The following is a 20097-nucleotide window of genomic DNA, read 5'->3' on the forward strand; positions in this document are numbered from 1 at the left end:
TAACTTGTTAAATAAGCATTGATGCAGTATAGCTGAGCAAACTGTTTCAGTGTGTGCATATACAGTAGGTATTTCTCTCCAAATTAATATTTGCATTTGAAATACGAGTGTAGTGCAAATACATGAGAAGTATATAACAATTAATAAACTTTTATGCTTGATGTTTACATATTATGTGCTCTGTATTTTAATTCTGAGTGTTATCTGCTTCTTTAATGATTTTGAATTAGTCTTCCAAATAAATTGATTTAAAGGAATTTATTACTTAATTATTAAGGTTTGACAGTAATTTGTGTCCTTGAATCTGGGTGGGTTTGGTAAGTAGTTAGTTGGCTTTTCTTGAGGCTGCCATTTTGATTTCACAGTCTTTATTGATGTCATGTAGCAAATTGTTATCTTTATTACATTAATGAGTAAGTAAAAAAATCTGACTTGTTCTTCAAAGTTTTAGTGTCCCCTCAGGGGTTTCTTTCCATGATGACTTTCTTCTTCAATCAAAAGGACTTTGGATCCATCCTTTGACTTTGGATAGTTCCACAGGAAAAAAAAAATGCTTCTCAGGCTTTCTAAAAGCTCTTTCTCAATTCCTTGCATACTTTTGTTCTCCCATTTGTGAATCATTGCCAGCTTACTGTAATGCAGTTGGAATAGGATGAAAAAAAGTTTATTTTGCACTTTCTTCTTTGACTGCTTGGCAATTTAAGTGTAGTATTAGGAATTGCTAGAAAGTAATACCTTGATACATTAGAAATTACTAGAAAGTTTAGCATTCATATCATAAATAGAAACATGCTCACACTATTAATTTCTCTGTGCATGCTATCCATGTTCTTTCACTGTTCAAATTATGACTTGCTGGGGTTTTCTTTTTAATTCTTTTTCCAGTGTAGTGATAAATGTCACTGTTCTGGAAAAGATGTAAGAATACTATATCATGAGGTTCATGATATTTTGGAGGAGTTCAGTGTTGCAACAGTGGTTCTGTGCTCTCAGGGTAGTAATGAGGGATTTGGAGCAGCGTTGATGCATAACAAACGTACGTTTATTCCCAAAATGCACCTTTTGTGGTCATTTTATAACAAATGAAGACCTTGTAGCATCAGAATTCGAAAGCCAATTCTGCCTCAGAAATAGGATGTAGTTCCCACAAAACTGCTTTTTTCTGGAACTCATTGTAAAGGTGTTACCAGAGCTTGAGGTTGGGAGAGGGAGGAGGAGAGGATGAGCTGTTCTCAGCAGCCTTTTGCTCTTAGACTTCTGTTTTGGATCCTAGCTGGGGGTCAGTGTCATTTTACAGCTGCATTTACCTCCCTGTCATCCTGCTCCCCTCTTCCTCCCCTCGTGCTGCTTTGAAGGCAGCCCCTGGGGTCAGTGCCAGCCTGGCTTGTGCAGGAGCTGAGCCACTGCTCAGAGGGAGCCTGGGAAGCAGTGCAGAACCAGGAGCCAGGCAGACCTGTCAATGGCTTTTTTTTTTTTTTTCCCCTCCCTGAGTGTTAATTGTGGTCACAAGAGTTAAGTGTTGCTGTAAAATTAACATCTTGGGATTATGTATTTATTTTCCACCATGTAGCTTCAATGTCAAGTTTACCCAGCAGACAAGTCAAAACAAGATCATTTTTTTTTTCTAACTGCTGCTATGGCAAGTCTCAGCCTGGGATCTCAGAAAATCACAGCGTTCCTACTAGTTAGCAGCTAATAGGAAACAATAAAGATTTAGGGTTCAGAATTTAATTGGCACTGATGCTGATGCAGGAAGAACAAACTGCACATAATTTACTCTTCTGAAGCTTTATTGATTCTTTTTTGCAAGGAAAGCTCTGATGAAAGTGAAAAGGGGCATTTAATTTGCAAGTATTTCTACACAGTTTTTATTCTGAAATGTGCATTTCTGTCCTCCTCTGTTCCTGCTTGGTAAAAATGCCTTAAGATCTTCTGAATCAGAGACAGATACTGAAAAACAAAAGCATAAGGTTGTAATTTCTGCTGTTCATCTTCCTAATTTGTGGCATTGCAGCTTTCTTTCAGGTTAATTTTACATCTTTCCCAAGGCTAATGTCTCTCATTCAATTGTGAGCATTTTTAAGATAATGTGATATAAGTATATTGTCAAAATCTCCATCCCAGATTCTTTTAATGACCTATTTCCAAGGATCACATCTGGAATATCAGTCTCAAAGAGGTGGTGATGAAACCAGAAGCTTCCTGTTTTTCTTACATTGCCTGTTTACTAAAATCTAGAAACAGGATTTTTTTTTCCATCACTTACATAACTGCACTTTTGAATTTCAGTGAGTAACTAAGGGGTTTTCTTCAGGGATAGATTGATTCCATGCTTGCAGAGTCTACAGGAAGGTCAGGGATGTGTGGCAGAACTAACTGCAGATGTCTTTGAATGACTTCCTGCCTCCACAGCTTCCTTGCAAATCATGCTAGAGTCCTTGGGTTGTCATCACTGCCAAAGCCACCATAGTTGAACTTCCATTTAATAGCTGATCTCTCAGTCCTTTCAAACAGTTTTGAAAATTTTGGAAAAGGGTGACTTATTTCTCTTCCAGTGTCATCTCTCTATTTTCTCCATATCTTTGATGACAGATTACAGCCATTTCTGCTGCTCTGGAATTACAATTTAAAATGCCTGTCATTGTGACACCGTGACCAGCAGCTCTTAGCTTTTTGTTGGCTTTCTGCCATCCCTACCATGTGTTTTCCTGCTGCTTTTCAGGAATTCATTTTCATAAGACATCTGCAGGCAAGCCTTTTCTGGGACTTCTGATCCATTGGGATTTAGTAATGGCCTCTTATTTCAAGGGAAGAGGATTTTACAGGAACTATTTGAAATATTTAAAATAGATGATGATATTTATCTTTAAAAGTGTTCAAAAAGTGTCCAAAAAAATGTCTTAAAAAGTGTCCCAAAAACATTTAGATTTGCATTCAAGTGGAGAGTTTTAATATTTCTGAACTGGTTTTGCTGCTGGAGGAGGTCGTTCTGTGCCAGATTCCTGTCTGTGTATGTTGTAACTCAATTTTTTTGGTTCTTACTGAGTCAGGACTGCTGTTCTTGCATGTGTTACTTAAAACCACAAGTCTGCAACATAAATTAATCAAATTTATTGTCATCAGTCATGCCTTCCACGTGTCTGGATAAATACATAGCTTTCTGACCCTTTTCTGATGGTCAGTGGGTAAGTGACAGCTTGCTGGCAGGATCACAAGCTCTGTATTAAATGTTTTTCAGCTGTTATTGATAATTGATAGGACGTGTGCTTAATCCTCACATACCACAGTGTCATGGTGGTGATCACACTTTAATAAGTGACCAGACTCCTGACTTCTCTCTTAGAAAGCATTTGGCCTGTCAGGAAAGGCCAATTCCCTTCTTATGCATCTGTGTGAGTGCTCAAGGGTCGTGTATCCCATTGATTTGGAAAATTTCTGAGGAGCAACATGGGAGGATAGCTTGTCCAGGTTGTGGTGATACATTTTCACATACAACAAAAAAAAGTGCTAATAAATCTATTCTAGTCATTAAGTCTCTTTGGCCTGCCTGTTACATAGATTGATCTGTGCCTCTAATTAATTTTCTTGTAAGTATTCTCATGTAGATCATGAGAGAAGTGATCATGATTTCATTGTTTAGTCCTGTTTGAAACACGTTAGGTTCAGGGCATACTCTCTGTGCAGGTGAGTGAAATCTCAGTTCTTTCTTCAAGTTTCCAGCTTGTTATTGCTGGACTTTAACAGATTTGTCTTCCCCATCTCAAATCCATGGTCCCATTGATGAATGTGGGTGATTCCAGGGCTAGAGGATGCTTGCTTGTCTCCAGCAGGGGATGTTCATCCTAACAGAAAGTATTCCTGGAAGCTCCACAGGATACAGCTGAATGACCTGGTTTTTGGTAGAAGTCTAGATCCTTGTCCGTTGTGGAAACTTATTTCCAATGTATATTGAATTGTTGTCTGGATATTAGTGCAGAGCTCTCAGATACCACTTAGTTACCCAATAAATCTGTCATCTCACCCTGTTAGCCATTAGTAGAAACAAGGACATTTGCTGCTTCAAGCAGCACCTCCCTGGTGCTGGTAAATAACTGTCCTTCCTGGCCTGCTTCCTTTGTCATTGTTGCAGTGAGACAAAAATATATCTGGGACTATGTGAAAGATAAAGACTCGGTGTAACTCTTCTTGTTGCTATAATAGAATAATAAAAAGACTGTGTGGGAGCAATTCATTACTCTTTTCCTTTCAAGCACTTAAAAGAAAAACAGAGCTGAAAATATTTCTTTGGAAGATACTGAAATACCTCATTAGTTCTTTCTTTTTATTGGCTATTGAGGTGACAATTCTGTAACAGGAATGAACGTGAGGATGAATTTTGCTTTGATTTATAGGAATGTGTTAATTTGAGCTGAATAGATCTTTTCAGATCTTAATATTTGTTGTCTGTGAATCTTGTTTTGTAATACATAGTTTCTAGTTTTATTTTAGATAAAGGAATTCTGATGAAGACTATGTTAATTCTGTGCAGTATTGGAGGTGTTTTTGGGAAAATGAGTTGCTGAGATTCACTAATCTGTAATTTAAGGGTTTTTTTTTCATTAAATGGAATAGTGTTCACTGCTGACTAATAGATACAGAATTGTATGTCAAGCTAAGACAAAAAAGCGTAGAGAAAATAATACATGTTTAATTAATTAAGTTAAGCTTTATTCAAGTATTTCCATTTCAGTGAGATGACAAGTTTGCGCAATCAAATAGTGAAAATAGTCGGAATAGCTTTATATTAGCCCATTTTCTGAAGTGATCATTAAGTTTTCTGTTGTTCTGCAGCAGATGAATGGTGAGCTTTGTGACTGCAATCTGCAGAAGAGGAAACTCCTGTAGTGTTTTGGTCAAACACTAATGAAATTGCATTTAGTTGTATATTCAAGAAATACTGACTCCTCCATCATGGAACAGCTTTGTGTGTTTCTGGGTCATTCAGACCAGACTATTCATGAAGGTGGCTGCTGTTGAAGATACAGCAAATAAACTCATTGCATTGAGAGAGACTCAGCTGTGCACTCCTCTAAGAGGAACAAGATAATGTAGTTTTCTTCTAGTATTTTGGAATTCTAAAGGAAAATATGAGTTCAGTATTGTAAACTACTTATGTTTTTAATTTAGGCAGTCCAGGTCTGGAAGCCAGTCCAGTTCAGGAAAAAGTGCCCGAACCAGAGATTGCAGGACTGGGGCCTTAGCAGTACTTCTTCATAAAAGTCTTGCTGTTTGTAAAGAAAAGTTCCTCACTTGAGAGCCTTCCAGATAATTTTTGTCTTCAATTTGATCCAAAGACTTCACAGTTACTGTTTATTTTCACTCTCTGGTAACGCTTTCCCTTCATCTTCCCATGTCTGCACCTGTGTGGAACTTAGACTTCAGGTTTTCTAGTGTTGCTCTTGGCTTAGTGTGTTTATTTAAACTGTTCCTAATATTTTTCTCTTATCTGATAACCTGACAATTTGAACCTTACTAATTTGCTTTTCCCATCAACTTTTTGTATTCTACAAGCACTTGTGACTCATGTATAATTGTTCAAGTACTGACTTGTTTGGGGAAAAGACTTAAAGCAAAGAAAGAAGAGCCAGAGAGAATGCAGATTGGGCTATTTGGCCAGGTTGCAGCACCTTTTTTCAACTTTATTCTATTTTTTGAGGAAATGTGGTTAAACATTGTTAAATATACTACAAGTAGTATTACTCATGAAACCAAAACAAATTTGTATGGCTTCTTTGGTAGACATAAAAAGGTGTATTTGGATTGTACAATGTCTCATTCTGTTAACTCAATGGAATTTCATCTCTGCTTCACTCAGTCTATAACTTTTTAAATCATGGTGCAGATCAATGTTCACCTTATTGTGGAAGAGGAAGGCAGGGCTATGGTTGGCAAATCCTATAGATGGCAACAATAAAGACTCTTGTCCCTCATTCAGAAAACTCATGATATGTTTTCACCTGTACTGCCATTCCTGTTACCCTGAAATCTGCCAGTTAAAAGAGAGAGGTAGAGGTCTTAATATTTTTGTATGTTTTTAGTTCCCATGTTAAAAAACAGAAACAAGTCTAATAACTAATATTTGGTAATCTTCTTGCTTTATTTTTTAAAAAATTGCTTATTAGAAAGCTGTTTCATATTGACTTTGAATACAAATAAAAATCTAGGTTTTCTACGATGTAGCAATAAACTTTTGAAATTGTTTCTAGTGAAATTATGTTTGGGATGCAAGTTCACAACAGCACTGCTTTAAATTAATATACTTTATAACTTCTACATCATATAGAGGAAAATACATACTTTTAAAATGTGTTAAATATGTTCTACATGAAAGATTTTCCTCTATCTTATTAAGTAAAGGAGGGGATTTTTTGGGTGGAAGATTCCATAGTTAAAGATGTAAACCAGCAATTTCTTGCTTCTATAGCACAACATAGTTCAGAGCTGAGATTAGAGAAACCCTGTAGAGTGGCTAATACTTGAGGGCATCCCCAACTAGAAAAGTATGTGAATTTAGGCATGGGAGGAAGGAAGGATCTGCTTTAAATTTAGTGTAGGGTCACTGAGTCTTAATGATAGATTAAACAAGGGAGGTGGAATAATGAATAGGGGTATGCAATGTGTAGCACTAATACCAGAAGTCCATGGTTTTCACTGGTTATTTAATGTCTTTTCCCATATGTTTCTGAATAGAGCAGGTTATGGCAGGGATGAGCTAAGGAATAGCTTTGTTAGTGAATTGCTAAATAGACTGAATTCTCTTTCTAAAAATGTATATGTGTATAGGAGAGCTGCTTGTTAATAGTGTAATCTGCACCTTACATGCATTTACCTTAAATGTAGCAATATTAGTAACTGTATTTGTAATTGATGTGTGTGTGTGTGTGTGTGTGTGTTAATATTCTTAAAACCACTGTGAAGGTTTGTCTGCAATACTTCTCCACTGTTAAAGCAGAAATCAATCTCAAATTACTTCTGAATATTGTTGATATAAAAACCATTAAAGAAGGGTGGACACAACGATGAAATGGAGGAAATACCCAGAAATGTTTTTGTTAGTAGAAATTTGACTGACAGCTCAATGAACATTGTTTTATAGTTTAACTTGAATTCGGAATAACATGAATGGACTATCTATTCAAATACAACCACATCAAAGAATTTATTAAATTCATGGTTAGACTGACTGAGAAAGGATGTCACAGTTTACCTTAGAGCTGACTTCCTACAGAGCTCTCACATAAAAGTCTGTCAAACACCTGATACCAACAAGTGAAGTGAACCAAGCAAGTCAGCACTTGAGTTAATGATGGTTTTCTGGATGACCCATCTTCTTTTTATGGTGTTATACCAGAGAGTCTTCAGAGAAAATGCATGCTGCACTGAATATTTTGCTTTGAGAAATTAATGAAATGCACAAAACCTTTTATATCTGTGGTTCACCTTCCTTTCTAGATGAACCTTGTGTGCTGGCCCTACGAATAAAAGGGCTGCAGAGTGAGTCTGCCCATCTCTCCTTACTAAATGTGGAGACTTTCTGTATGTGAAAGTACTTCCAAGCTCTCTGCATGACTGTGTACTTTGCTTCTCAAAGTTGATAGATTGAACTATTTTTCATATAATGTGTAAATTTGTAAATACATTATAATTATTGACCATTTACAAGAACTTGGAGTAGATTTTATTTTGTCTCTAGGAGCAAGAAAATATGGCCTCTCCCAGAAGTTTATTATATTGATTGTCTAAGAGAACAAGTAAAAACAGATGAGAAAATACTGATTTTGTGACGTTCTCTTTCTTACACCAGATTGGGTGGGTTTATCACTTAAAATAAGGATTGCTCTGAAGCAAATGTGGTTTATGCATTTCTTAAGACTGAAACTGAATCAGTTTCTATTTTGAAATGTAGTTGGGTGTGGAATATACTATTGGGAGTGGAAGATACTGTTAATCAGTGAAATGTGTTCAGGTATTTCTTGGAGTCATAATCTGAGATTTGGGGCAGGCAGTAGGATTCCTTCTCTCATTGAACCAAAGTGAAAAGAAACTTTTAAGTGGGAGATTTTTAGCTGGATTTTGGTTTTTTCCCCCTTTCCCCCTATATGTATCTAAATGGTGCTCTTTACTATGATTAAACAGTAACTTCCATTCTTCTCCTTACTAGTTCCTAAAATGTCCATTTGTTCTACTGTTCATTGGTTTGAGTGGTTACTTTTGAAATCCCGGAGTATTCCCAAGTAAGGAAGTGACCAAAGACTTATTATGCTTGGGCTGTTGCAGACCAGTTAATTTTTAAATGAAGATGAGGATGTTTGACTAGAAATATAGATGCCTAAATTTTTTTTCTGTTCTGAACATGACAGCTGAGAAAAGGTAACAGATCTTCTTTCCACTGCAGGAGTCACATTGACTCTCTCTTTTATTTCCAGTGATGAATCAGACCCTAAAAATAATCTTTAATGTCCTTTTGAGTGGGAGCCTGACTATATCCACAAGAGTCATTGTGCTATAATTGAATATGTGCACAAGTGATGTGGACTGGGTGGGACCAGGCCCCACCAGGCATGGGGATTTTGTCTTACTTCCCAGCTTTAGTTCATATTTTTCCATTACCCAGTAGTCTCAGTATCTTCTGATAAGTCTGAGAGATGTTAGCATGGACAGAATGTGTATTTAATAGTTGAAATTGTTTTTTCATACCAATTTTGAATAGCTTGGATCAAATTTAATGCTCTTGGCACATACTTAACTTCATGATCGGTAAGTGTCAAGGTATTTGACAATCTCTGGACATTCCAGGACATAAAATCAACTGGAATTGAGCCTTGGGGGTAAAAATATTAGAAACTGTATTTACCCTTCATATTGCATCTGAATGTTTTACCAATAGAGTAGCTGCCTGTTGATGGTGATGTGGTAATGGATGCCTGAGGAGCTGTTGCCTGTTGTCTTTCATCAAGTGGATAGAGGTCAGTTAAAAGTTGGGTCATTTAGGAAGCTGATAAGTGGTATTTTCTCAAATGACCATTCCTACTGAATGGAAAAGCAAGCTAGGACTTCAAAATGTATCTTGTCTGTGTCAGTGCATGTCAAACAATCAAACAAGCAAACCAACAAACTTCAGGTATTATCAGCATTTTTATTTTGTTAGTTGAAGCGTTTAAGGTGTTTTCAAATAAATTTGTAAAATTGTTTTGGCAGTAAGTCTTTGTTGTTTGATCTCTTTTAACCCTAATCTCATCTTCCTTTCAATCTCTAATGTCACAGCTAGATCACACTCTTAATTCTTTCATACCCCATTTCAAACTCATGCTTGTGTGCTGCCAAAATGATTTTTTTTGCATACTCATGTCTCTTGCCGCAATTTCTTAAGAATGTGTTTTCCCTTCTCCTTCTATAGGAATTTGTTTCTTCTTTTAACCTTCTATTTAAAAAATCAAAGGGTCATGCAGTTTAAAGTTCAGAGGGGATTATCACAATTAGGTCTCCTAGGCACTACAAGCAATGAATAATAATAATTATGTGAGCTGAACCTTTGCACAGTGCAGGCCATATAGCAGCACCCTGGAACTTCAGCATCAAGTTCAGAAAATTGTATCTTGCATTTAGCAATAATACTGCCCTAGAAGGATAGCTGATTTTAGGGATTTAAAGATGGAGATCAGCAAAGGGGTTTCTTTATTTTATGGAATTAAAACGTGCATGAATGCTGTCAGAAAACAGAGGCATTGAGAACTAAACCCACATTTTAAAGACAGCCAGACAGCTGTATATAGAATTTTAATATAGTGTATAATATAATATTATGAATGTACTTAACATTTGCTGTGAAAAGGCTGATCCAGAGCAGTGGCAAAAAGTAGTATCTGGTAGCTTGAAGAGAGCTCAGATTAATTCTCCAAATTGTCTGAACAGGAAGCTGAAGTTGGAAAAATATCTTGCTAAGCATTTCAGGAAACATCTCATGCTTGGGGCACCCATCTTCTCAGGTTATGTTGTAATTATGTATATATAGATATACACACACATAGATATATGTATTGCATGAGGCAATCAGAAGTTCACACATCAGAAGAATTCAGAAGAAATCAGTAAAATTTAGCTGTAGCCTTGCTTTTATTTTCTGTTTCAAAATTTTTATCCAAAATTATACTAGTATTACCTAATGAGCCATTTTATTGAAGGTTGTAGTGGTGAGATACACACTTGGCACAGATCCATTAAAAAAGGTCAAATTACATCCAAGAAGGTTTGATTTAAACGAGGATTAAAATATGAGCTTAAATGGATGAAATAGGATGTATTTGAAATAATGAAGTATGAATAATTGTAAAATCTATGAAAATAATTTATTCACACTATTATTTCTATTGCTGAAAGGAAACTGCCAAACACTTCTTTGCAAAAACTTACAAAGTGTAATGACACTTAAGTGTTATTACACTTAATGAATTTTTAAATAACGTGGTCCTTCCCAAACTGGATGAACTTCTGATAACTCCTGGTTGACAAAAATATCAAAATTTATTTGAGTAATGGTTACAGCTCAGAAATAGAGTCGCTCAGTGAGGCTGTGAAGTGAGCAGATGGTGTCATGGAAGATGTGGCACAGCTGTGGGACAAGAGGACAGAGCACAGCCAGCCAGCTAAGGAAAAATCAGTTTATTTTCTGAATTTAGGACATTTAAAGTTTTGTCACCAGAAAATTGCACATTATTTTCCAGATCTGAGTTAATTTGAACAATTTCACCAAGCTTTTTAATGAAGGTACTGGCCCAGTATTTATTGAGTGCTACAGTGCAATGCAACCCATTTTTGACATAGTTCAGGCTGGGTTTATTTGGGTTCAAACACTGTTCCGTACACTTTTAAGTTGGATGCATTAGGGGCATTTCTGTACATGAAATATGTTTAATTTTAGGAAAATGGTACACAAAAACTTGGTATAAAATTTTCTATTGGTTTTGTGTGTTGTTACTCACTGATGAATTCTGCTTTGTATGTGGCTGATGTACAGTGGACATTCAGGTACTCTTGTGGCCCTTTGGGAAGGCCTTAAATTGCTTTTAATTTGAAAATGAAACAGTCCTGAGAGGGAAGAGAATCTTACTTTCATGAGCTATGTATATTTTGGTGCTTATATTTGTTTCTGTTTTACTTGTCATAATAGAATAAGCAAGTAATGTAATTTGGACATTGAATTAAAATAAATTATCTTAGACTAGAATGCACTTCTATTCTGCATTAAACAAGAAACAAGGTTTCTAAGCTTTAGCCTACTAAGTGGAAAAATTTAATAAATGCAGACTTGAATATTTTCAGAGATATTAAAAGCAATCTTGAGGGTGGAAGAAAATAGTAATTTAAAGGAAGAGATATGGAACAAAAAATTAATTAGAAAATGTATTTTAGTAAAACACAAAATGGAGTTCCTGTGCATTTTATAAAAGTGCTGAATCATGGCTGTCTTTTGGCTGATAGGCTTGGGCAGGTGAGGGTTTTTTTTTGCATTCAGTATAGATTTAAAATATTTACATTGGAAGTGTATTTTTTTCCTTTAGATTACAACAGAGTGAATTGAATATGTGTAAATGTAAATAGCATAGTGAGTCTTCCTTAGAGAGTTTCAGTGATATAAAATTTGCGAGAAGCAGATGCTGTTATTTAAAAATAGCCCAATCCTGACAACTTAATTCATTAATTGGAAGCATTCTGTAATTTAAACTTCAGTCAGCTGCTAGAAGGAGAGGCAGGTTATAATTTGATGTCTTTAGAATTGCACTATTATTTCTAAAGTAAAACTTACACTAAAATTAAAATGTGATGATTTAAATAGCCTTTGTTGGTTTTTTTTATGTTGTAGTATAGCTTGTTGTATTATGTATTTGAAAGATAAGAGCACAAGCAAAATTGTGAGTGGAGCAGACTTAGAACCTTTCCCTTAAATGAGTCTTGGGCAAAGTAACCTGAGAGTTCTGGTTTGAGTATTAGTGGTGGCTCACACAGTGCACTGCTTTAGTATATGTGAATGTATCCTACCTGTGGGTAGCTGGCTAAAAATTACTTTTACAGTTAAGAAATTCAGTTTCTCCTTTGGCTCGTGATATCCTCTTCCTAATAAAATGCAAAATCCTTTTTCTGTGCTGTGAGAACATTTTAAATGTGGGTTACTTGTTTTGGTTTGTGATTTTCCCTCCTAACTTCTTCAGTTTGTATCTTGTGTTTTTCTGTTACTGTGGACCAAATCTATTGCAATAGGTTGTGGCAGAGGTGCTTATTCAGAAATTCCTTCTCTCTAGTTCTGCATCTCAGTATTTTCAATAATTCTTGTTAGTCCACAATTAACTGAAATCACCCTTTTATCTAACCAATCTTCTTGCTCATAGGTGTTGATAACTTCATTATCTTTTCAAATTCACCATAATATCACCTTTGATGCTTCTCCATGCTTAGAAATTTGGTTGATTCTGTCCCTGCTTCCCATCTATTCCTGCCAGATTCCCAGTGCTCTTTTCTATCTGTTGGAATTTGGCTTGGCAGAGATGTTAAAGGCTTTAATTTATAATCTTTAAGCCTATCACTTCATCTGGGTTTGCCTCTTTTCTTTCCATCTTTCTTCACCAAAATGCTTCTACTTACTTTGGATTTCTTCCTGGCTTCCCCATCCATATCATTGCTGTCCCCTAAAAATTTTGGTTACTTGTCTTGACTTCTTCTCTGTTACAATGTCAAAGTCAAGATTTCTGCTGTACCATCAGTACCCCATGCAACCTTGGACTGTCTGCATCTGATCTCATTTCCCTGCGTCCCCCAACTCACATTCCACATTCCTCACAGTCCTCTGACTTTATTGCTCCTTTTGTCTGCCTTTCATGCACTCATTTTTGCACTGTCTTTCATGCTGCCTATGTGCCTGGAACAGTCTTTAGCATCTCAGCCAATTTACAGCTTTGCATAAATTATATTTAATAATAAGACTAACAAAAGTTCATTATGTACATTATTTCACTTAACTTTGTACCTGCATAAGCTGAAAGCAGCCTGAGGGAAACTACTGTTAAACTTTGTTGTGATTTGTTGTGATTCAAAGATACAGATTCGGGCATGACAGTTTTTCAATGATTCAGCATAAATTTAATTTTTTAATCATTTAGTAAGTGTTAGGTATTTGTTTTTTGAGAGTAGGTTTCAGATTTTTTAATTCAGAGATGAGAAAATAGCTACTAATTCCTGCTGAGTGCAGTCACCAGAAGGTTGGTTGTCATCACCCTACCTGGTACAGACATTTTGCCCTGTGATATATTTTGCTTCACTTTATCCTTATGAATATGAATGTGGCAGGACTTAGAATGTTGGATTTGCTTCATATCTGCGAACAAAGTGTATATTTTATGTTTAACCTTACTTTCAAAGCAACATGTTCATCTGTCTAAAGAAACCAGTGAAAGATAGGAAAGTAACACTGCCTCTGTCTGGGAAGTTTTCTGAGTGTGTTGGCTACTTTGACATATGTGTTTTCTTAAAATATTAGAAGTTGTTTAATATGTTAACTCTTTTCTAAAACTAGTAAAAATGAGCTGAAGCTAAAATGTCTCATAGTTTTCCAGCATCAATGTATAACTGCAAGGCAGGGCATTATGCAGGAATTATACATAATTTTCCTAGAAGACTGCATCTGAAATATGTGGACTTTTTTTTTTTTTTTTTTTTTTTTGGTTTAAATGGTTGTATTGATACTATTTACAGCTGAATAGTGAAACCAAATAGATGTGCCTTTAATTTGTTTTAAAATGATCTCTTATATTCTGGAGATGATAATCTGAAGGGTGGCTGCCATAGTAATGTGCCAGTCACCATGGCATCTGAACATTATGAAAAGGCACTCTGGGCTGCACAAAGACAATGCCACCAATTTGTATTTCAAACTGATCAAAAGTGCAGGACCAAAAAGTTTGCCAATAAATGTAGCTCAGTGGATGGCACAGTTTTGCTGTACACGATAAAGATTTTGTTCCTCCTCTCAGTGCTGAGTGAATTTATAACAAAATCTTTAACACAAACTTTGTCCATTTTCTGTGCTAACTATTTTCAGTTGCCTGAAGAGTGTGGCTGTAGATTTTTACTGGCTCAGTGAAGGAGAAGTTCACAGCTCTGCTTTATATAAATCTTCAGAAATGTTTCCTCCTCATGGAATTTTTCACTTTAAACTGAAATTAGGTCAATTAATGAAGAAAAGGGATTTTTCCACACTCAACTGGTAAATATTCTAATCTCTAAAACATTTTACAGTCTGCTTTCATAAATTAGGTCAATTAATGATGAAAAGGGATTTTCCATACTCAACTGGTAAATATTCTAATCTCAAGCATTTTACAATCTGCTTTCATAAATTAGATCAGTTAATGAAGAAAAGGGGTTTTCTATACTCAATTGGTAAGTATTCTAATCTCTAAAACATTTTACAGCTTGCTTTCGTAACAGTGTTCTAATTATCAAAGAAAGCAAAAATCAAATCATTATTTAAAAGCAAGCTTATTTTATCTTAAATAATTGATTGTGGCTTGTTGTTTGAAAGAGGACTGCTTTGGCATGAATTCCAAATCCAGTTATGATCTTAACTCAAGCAGTTTGTTTAATCAAACATTACTCTAATCAGTCTTACATGGTCCCCTACCCAGGCAGGGCTGCCTAGAACAACTGGTTTATTCTGCGACGAGTTGCTCAACAGATGTCATTCTGGTAGGATAATGCAGCAGAATACTTGTGCGTTGGCTAAAATTACTTCAACTTTGATCACTTTTGTCCAGCACATCAGTCTGGCATTGTGCTTTATACCAACATAACACTTTACCCCGAGCATGCCTTTCAAGCTTAGAATAGCAGAGGAATGTTATTGAATTCAGTGCAGTTACAGATGAGTTAATGAAAGAAGGGAAATACTGTTTTTTTCATAATGCCTTTCTGTTGTGCTTTGGACTTAAAAGGGAATTTGAGGAATGTGACTTCCGAGTTATTTATTTTCACTTCTGAAGGCTTTTTGAAAACAATATTATGTAGTCCTATTGATCTCATGTTTCTGTAAATAAGTTTCACTTGTTATTTAAAAATAGTGCACCTTAGAGTTTTATATTGTGAAAATAATACTATTTCTGGTGTGTAGCTGGAAAATAAATATTTCACAGGGACAGTTTATCATGGTTTTTGATGCAAGAATTGTGTCGTTATGATCACACATAGGTCAGGATTGTTACATCTTGGATTGTTGTGGGGTCAGTATGAAGCAACGTTTCTTTACAATGCCATCAAGGACACTATGAGGAAGCACTAAAATGAAGTCCACTTGAATTGCTAATAGATACTTCAGTATTCTGTGTCTTAAAGACTCAGTGTTCTTGTTTCAATTTTATTAGATAAAATATAGTTGTAATTTTTTTTAGATTGAAACACAGTTCCCAGGTCAGTCTCCCTGCAAGAACTCCTGAACAAAACTAATATTAACATAAAGGTTATCATGTGTACATGTAATTTACCAGTTTTAGGGGAAAATTGAGAGATATCTTAACGATTCTAAAACACTGACCTGTGCAGAATATTTCTATTTAGAAGGCTTTAAACTGATAGCATTGAAATTATTATCTGCATAGCCTGTGTATTAAATCTGTCCAGAAATGTGAGACAATGCTTCACAGTTTTTCCAAAGGGGCATTTTTTTTGCATGAAATAACTGCTAGTACTAAAAATAATGAGAAAAAGCAATAACAATTGAAGGACAGATCTGAAAATACAGTAAGACCTCTGTACTTTGTGTTGGATCTCAATATGCCCTGAATTTTTTTCAGTTGTGGGTATTTGTTGACAATCTTGTGACTGTGCCATTAAGAATTTTTTGAAGACTGTGGCCCAAATCAACATTTGTGAGGAAGACTATGTGTGGAAATCCCTGCCTTGTCCTCACCCTCCTTGAGATCTTTACAGTGATTAGAACAATTGTTTCACTGCTTAATGTCTGCACACATTCTTCATCCATTTATTGTTGTGCAGAATTTAAAAGAAAGGATCCATGGAGCATTTGTTTCTAAAGATGATCCAGGGAAAAAGTTTTGATGCTATTTCATTATGCAAAAATATTTTTAGATCAAAATCTATTGTCAGATGTTTCATATACATCCTGTACTAAAAATAAATGACAAATTTTAGAGGAAGCATATTTACTTTCCATATCTTTATATTACTTTACCATGGAGTCAAACCTCAACAGTGCTTCAGTGCAGAAGATATGTCAAGTATTGATTAATAGGTTAAAATGCCTCTCTTACTGTATTATCTTCTTAAGAATGGTAATGTAGAATCGTCTTTCATTCATTTCTAGAATATGAAACCTTTATCTAAATGGATTATGTTAGCATTTATCATTTTGGCAAATTTCAGCTTTCTTTCTGATTGTTGCAAACTATTTTTCTGTTCAGGAAAAGCTGTTAACTCAGGGTAAGTGCACTAGACTGCAGGCAAAGTGCTAGCTCAAAGATCTTTTCCTGCTGAGAGCTATGATATAATACATTTAATTTTTTTCAGTTCATGGAAGTTTTAGCAATTCTTATAGCAGAAGTTAGCATACAATTAATTGCTCTTTGTTTCCTGTTGACAAGTGAATAAGTGAAGGCATCAAAGGACAGTTTTGGAATAGCCTTATCATTTGCTTTAAGTCAAAGTTTTACAATAACCTGGAAAAATAAAAAGCTTGGTGCTGTGATGAAAATAATGCCCTTTGGCTGCCTTTTTTAGAGCAAGTTTGATTTATTTTTATTTTTTTCCCAGGTGAAGCGGAATGTGTATGACCTGACCAGTATCCCTGTCCGTCACCAGCTGTGGGAAGGTTGGCCTTCTTCTGCCACAGATGACTCGGTGAGTTCCTTGGCTTCTCATCTCATTCCTTCCTGGAAAAGGCTGATTTTACATGGATTTTTGATTGGAATCACTCAGTAGTATTTACTGTCTCTTATGCAGTACCTTAACATCCCACACATTGAGAGTTTTGGCGTGGAAGATACAAATGCTGGAGGTTTGGATGCCTGCAGCTCAGGGAAAGGATTCCTGTGTATCAGATTCAGTTCATGTTTCATGTTTCATTTCAGCCATTCTAGACTGCAGCAAGGCTGCCACACATTTTGGAAGTTGAAGTCTATTGGGTGATTGAACTTGGGCAAAAAGCCCTGATTTTTTAATGTGTGCTCTGTATGCACATCTAGGTGTTTTTCACAGTACATTAGCTCACCCAGTTCATGCTCAAGCCACTGGCTTCAGAGCGGGAGATGTTCCTACTGAAATCAGTGAGGTGACAGAATCCACTGACTCAGAATTGCCCACAAATTCATGAAATTGTGGGACTTACCTGCAGTATCCCATTAAATGTTAGACTTCCTTTGTTGCATGGTCATTTCTTACAATGTGTTTTACAACATGTCTTTCAGTTTCCTTCTGCTGCTATGTTCCCTGTGCCAGCTAGTGAGGTCTGCCTTTCTTTAGAAAAAAACCCAACCAATCCACTAAAAAAAAAATCGCTAAAAGGGTGGAATAATTATGTAGTTATGTTGTATGTAGATTTTATGACCCAAGAAAAATGTAGAAAAATTAAGTTTTTTATTGAACCTGAATGTTCTACAAAGTGAAAATGGATTTGGAGTTTGCTCTCTTTTATATTGTCACTATCTGACATGCATTACTTTCCTGTCCATTTCTGCTCTCTTCTTGTAAAGGGAGAATTGCTGTTTGAATATGACTGCTCCTTTTTTTGCTCTGGGAAAAGGATTTATGCCAATTGAAAAAAAAAAAAAAACAAAACAAAAGGCAAAAGCTGTCTGAATTTTCAGTGTACTTGTAAAATTTATCTGTGGTGATGTTTGCAGAAACAGTATTTAAGTTTGAGAAAGGTGGGTAAATCTCAGTCCATGTATTCAAGGGCATATCTGAGCTGATAGATGTAAGGTCTAAAATAACAGAATGGTGTCATGTGGTAATTACAGGCTTTGAAATGTGGATCCATTTTAGCATTTTATTAGTTTACATTAGCCCAAAAAAGAATTGGAAACTCAACACTTCTAATCTGTTTTCCCACAGCTGTTAGGTTTTCATGTATTTTTCCCCTCCTTTTCTTCTGAGTAGGATACCTCACACATGTAAAACTCATGAATCTGCTTTAGGTCTTTTTTTTTCAAGTGACATTGTTGCAGGTGAATTTTTCCCCTTTTCATCTTTAATGAAATTGGTGAATGTTGAGTCATCTGCTCTGAAGCAAACGAGTCCTCAAAGCTCACTGCTCGAGTCTGGTGGCACTGGAACTTGTCAGCTGTGTAAACAGATTTGAGTGTGTTGCCAACAAAAATACAATTAATTTCTGTCTAAAATTAGAGGCCGTAGCTTACTATTTATAAAGATTTAATGATAGCAATGACTATCTATGCTCCTGTGATCTGAATTTTTTTTTCCCCAAATTAGAAATATTTAATAATAATTACTTGAGTAATTAATGATGATCTCTTGAGTTCAGTGACAAATTTTTAAGATCACTTTTTCCATCATGAGTTTTTAATTTGCTGTCTTATAGGGTACCCCATTGCAATTAAGGAGTTAAAGAAAGACTTGATTAAAATACTTTTTCATTTGCATGTTATGCAGCATAAGAAATACTTTGTAATACCACGGGAGGTTTTTTCAGTGCAGTTCTCGTTAACCTTTGGCTTAGCAAACAGGACAACTAAATAGACTTGGCATAATTGGATTCCTGTATCATCTTGAGTCTCTTATGAACCTGCCAGACTACAGTCTTCTGACATTATCAGGAAATTTAGTGGAGTCAATAGCAATTTAAAACATTGTTGCTTCATCTCCCTTCAGAGTTAAGATATGTTCTCTGCTTGTACTACCTAATGGAATATGGGATACTGTATGAATTGTCAATAACTCTTTCAGATCCTTCTCACACTTTCACCAGGGAAATGGGTATCAAAACCTCCCCATGGAGGAGAATGTTTTTGTGCTGTGACAGTTTGATTGTGGGAAACAAGGCGTACACAAGCCGTGCAAATCTCATTTCACCGCTCAGCAAGGACAAGTTTTAGCTTTTATTGAGCCTGAATAACTTTAATGCTGCAAATTATATCTGTTCTGCTCATTAAAGTTCAAGGTAAATGTACAAGTTTTGACTCATTCTCTTTTTTAAAAATGCATTTATGTAAGTAAAACTTAAATATATTCAGAATGTTAACTTATATATTTTTGCACATATAGCATCAAGTGATACAGTGAAGTCTTGAAAATAATCCTAGAAAATTAAAAGCCATAATTTTAATTTACTTTAAATACATTCACAGTATGTTCTCAGTTTTTATTTTTTAACAATCTTAGCATTGCAGAGTTTGAAAGATGAGAGCCATGCCAGAATAATTTAGTAAAATTTCTGGAATTTATTCCATTTTTATTTTGCTTTATTGGCCAAACTTCTGGACTTCCACTGGCAATTACCACTAGTGTAACTTTTAAATATGTGCTCACTGTAAAAAAGAGATCTCAGATCAGCTGTAGGTGATGGTTTAGTTACAGGTTTTACATGGAAGCATTGTGATTTTATTTATATGTATGGGTGACTTTTTGGGTGTTAGTTTTACATGTTAGTGGTAAAATTTTTTTCCCCATGAGGTCACTGGATATTGATTTATTTCAGTAGAATGAGTTGTTGTCTGTGATGTTCCAGTGGTTTTTTGGTAGCACAGAACAACACCCAGTAGAGGAAGAAGGAGGGAGGTTATCTTCTTACTGCTTTTTGTTCTTGGTATTTAAGCTACAGGTTTTTTCTTAATTGGTTCATTGTTTTAAATAATTTCAGTGCAGCAGTGAGAAATCTGCTTCGTTGTAAGTAACAACAGTGAGCTTGTCCAAATGGAATGTACTTCTGCATCAAAAAGATGTGAACGTTCTAGGGTGAGGTTGGGGAGGGAAAAGGGGAGAGAGGCAATACCAGAAGATGACGTGTCTGTTGCTGTTACTGTGTCCTGGCACATGGATCCC

The 20097-nt window shown here is 35.6% G+C and overlaps 1 protein-coding gene across 1 annotated transcript in view; it reads left to right on the top strand.

Moving 5' to 3' along the window:
* FAF1 (Fas associated factor 1) overlaps positions 1 to 20097 on the top strand; it is a 154081-nt gene that overhangs the window by 62981 nt on the left and 71003 nt on the right. The window contains exon 9 of the mRNA XM_002192970.7: positions 16852 to 16938. Within this exon, the coding sequence (XP_002193006.3) occupies positions 16852 to 16938 (87 nt within the window). The remainder of the gene's footprint in view (positions 1 to 16851; positions 16939 to 20097) is intronic.

The sequence above is a fragment of the Taeniopygia guttata genome, chromosome 8 (genome assembly GCF_048771995.1).
Source record: "Taeniopygia guttata chromosome 8, bTaeGut7.mat, whole genome shotgun sequence".
Lineage (NCBI taxonomy): Eukaryota > Metazoa > Chordata > Aves > Passeriformes > Estrildidae > Taeniopygia > Taeniopygia guttata.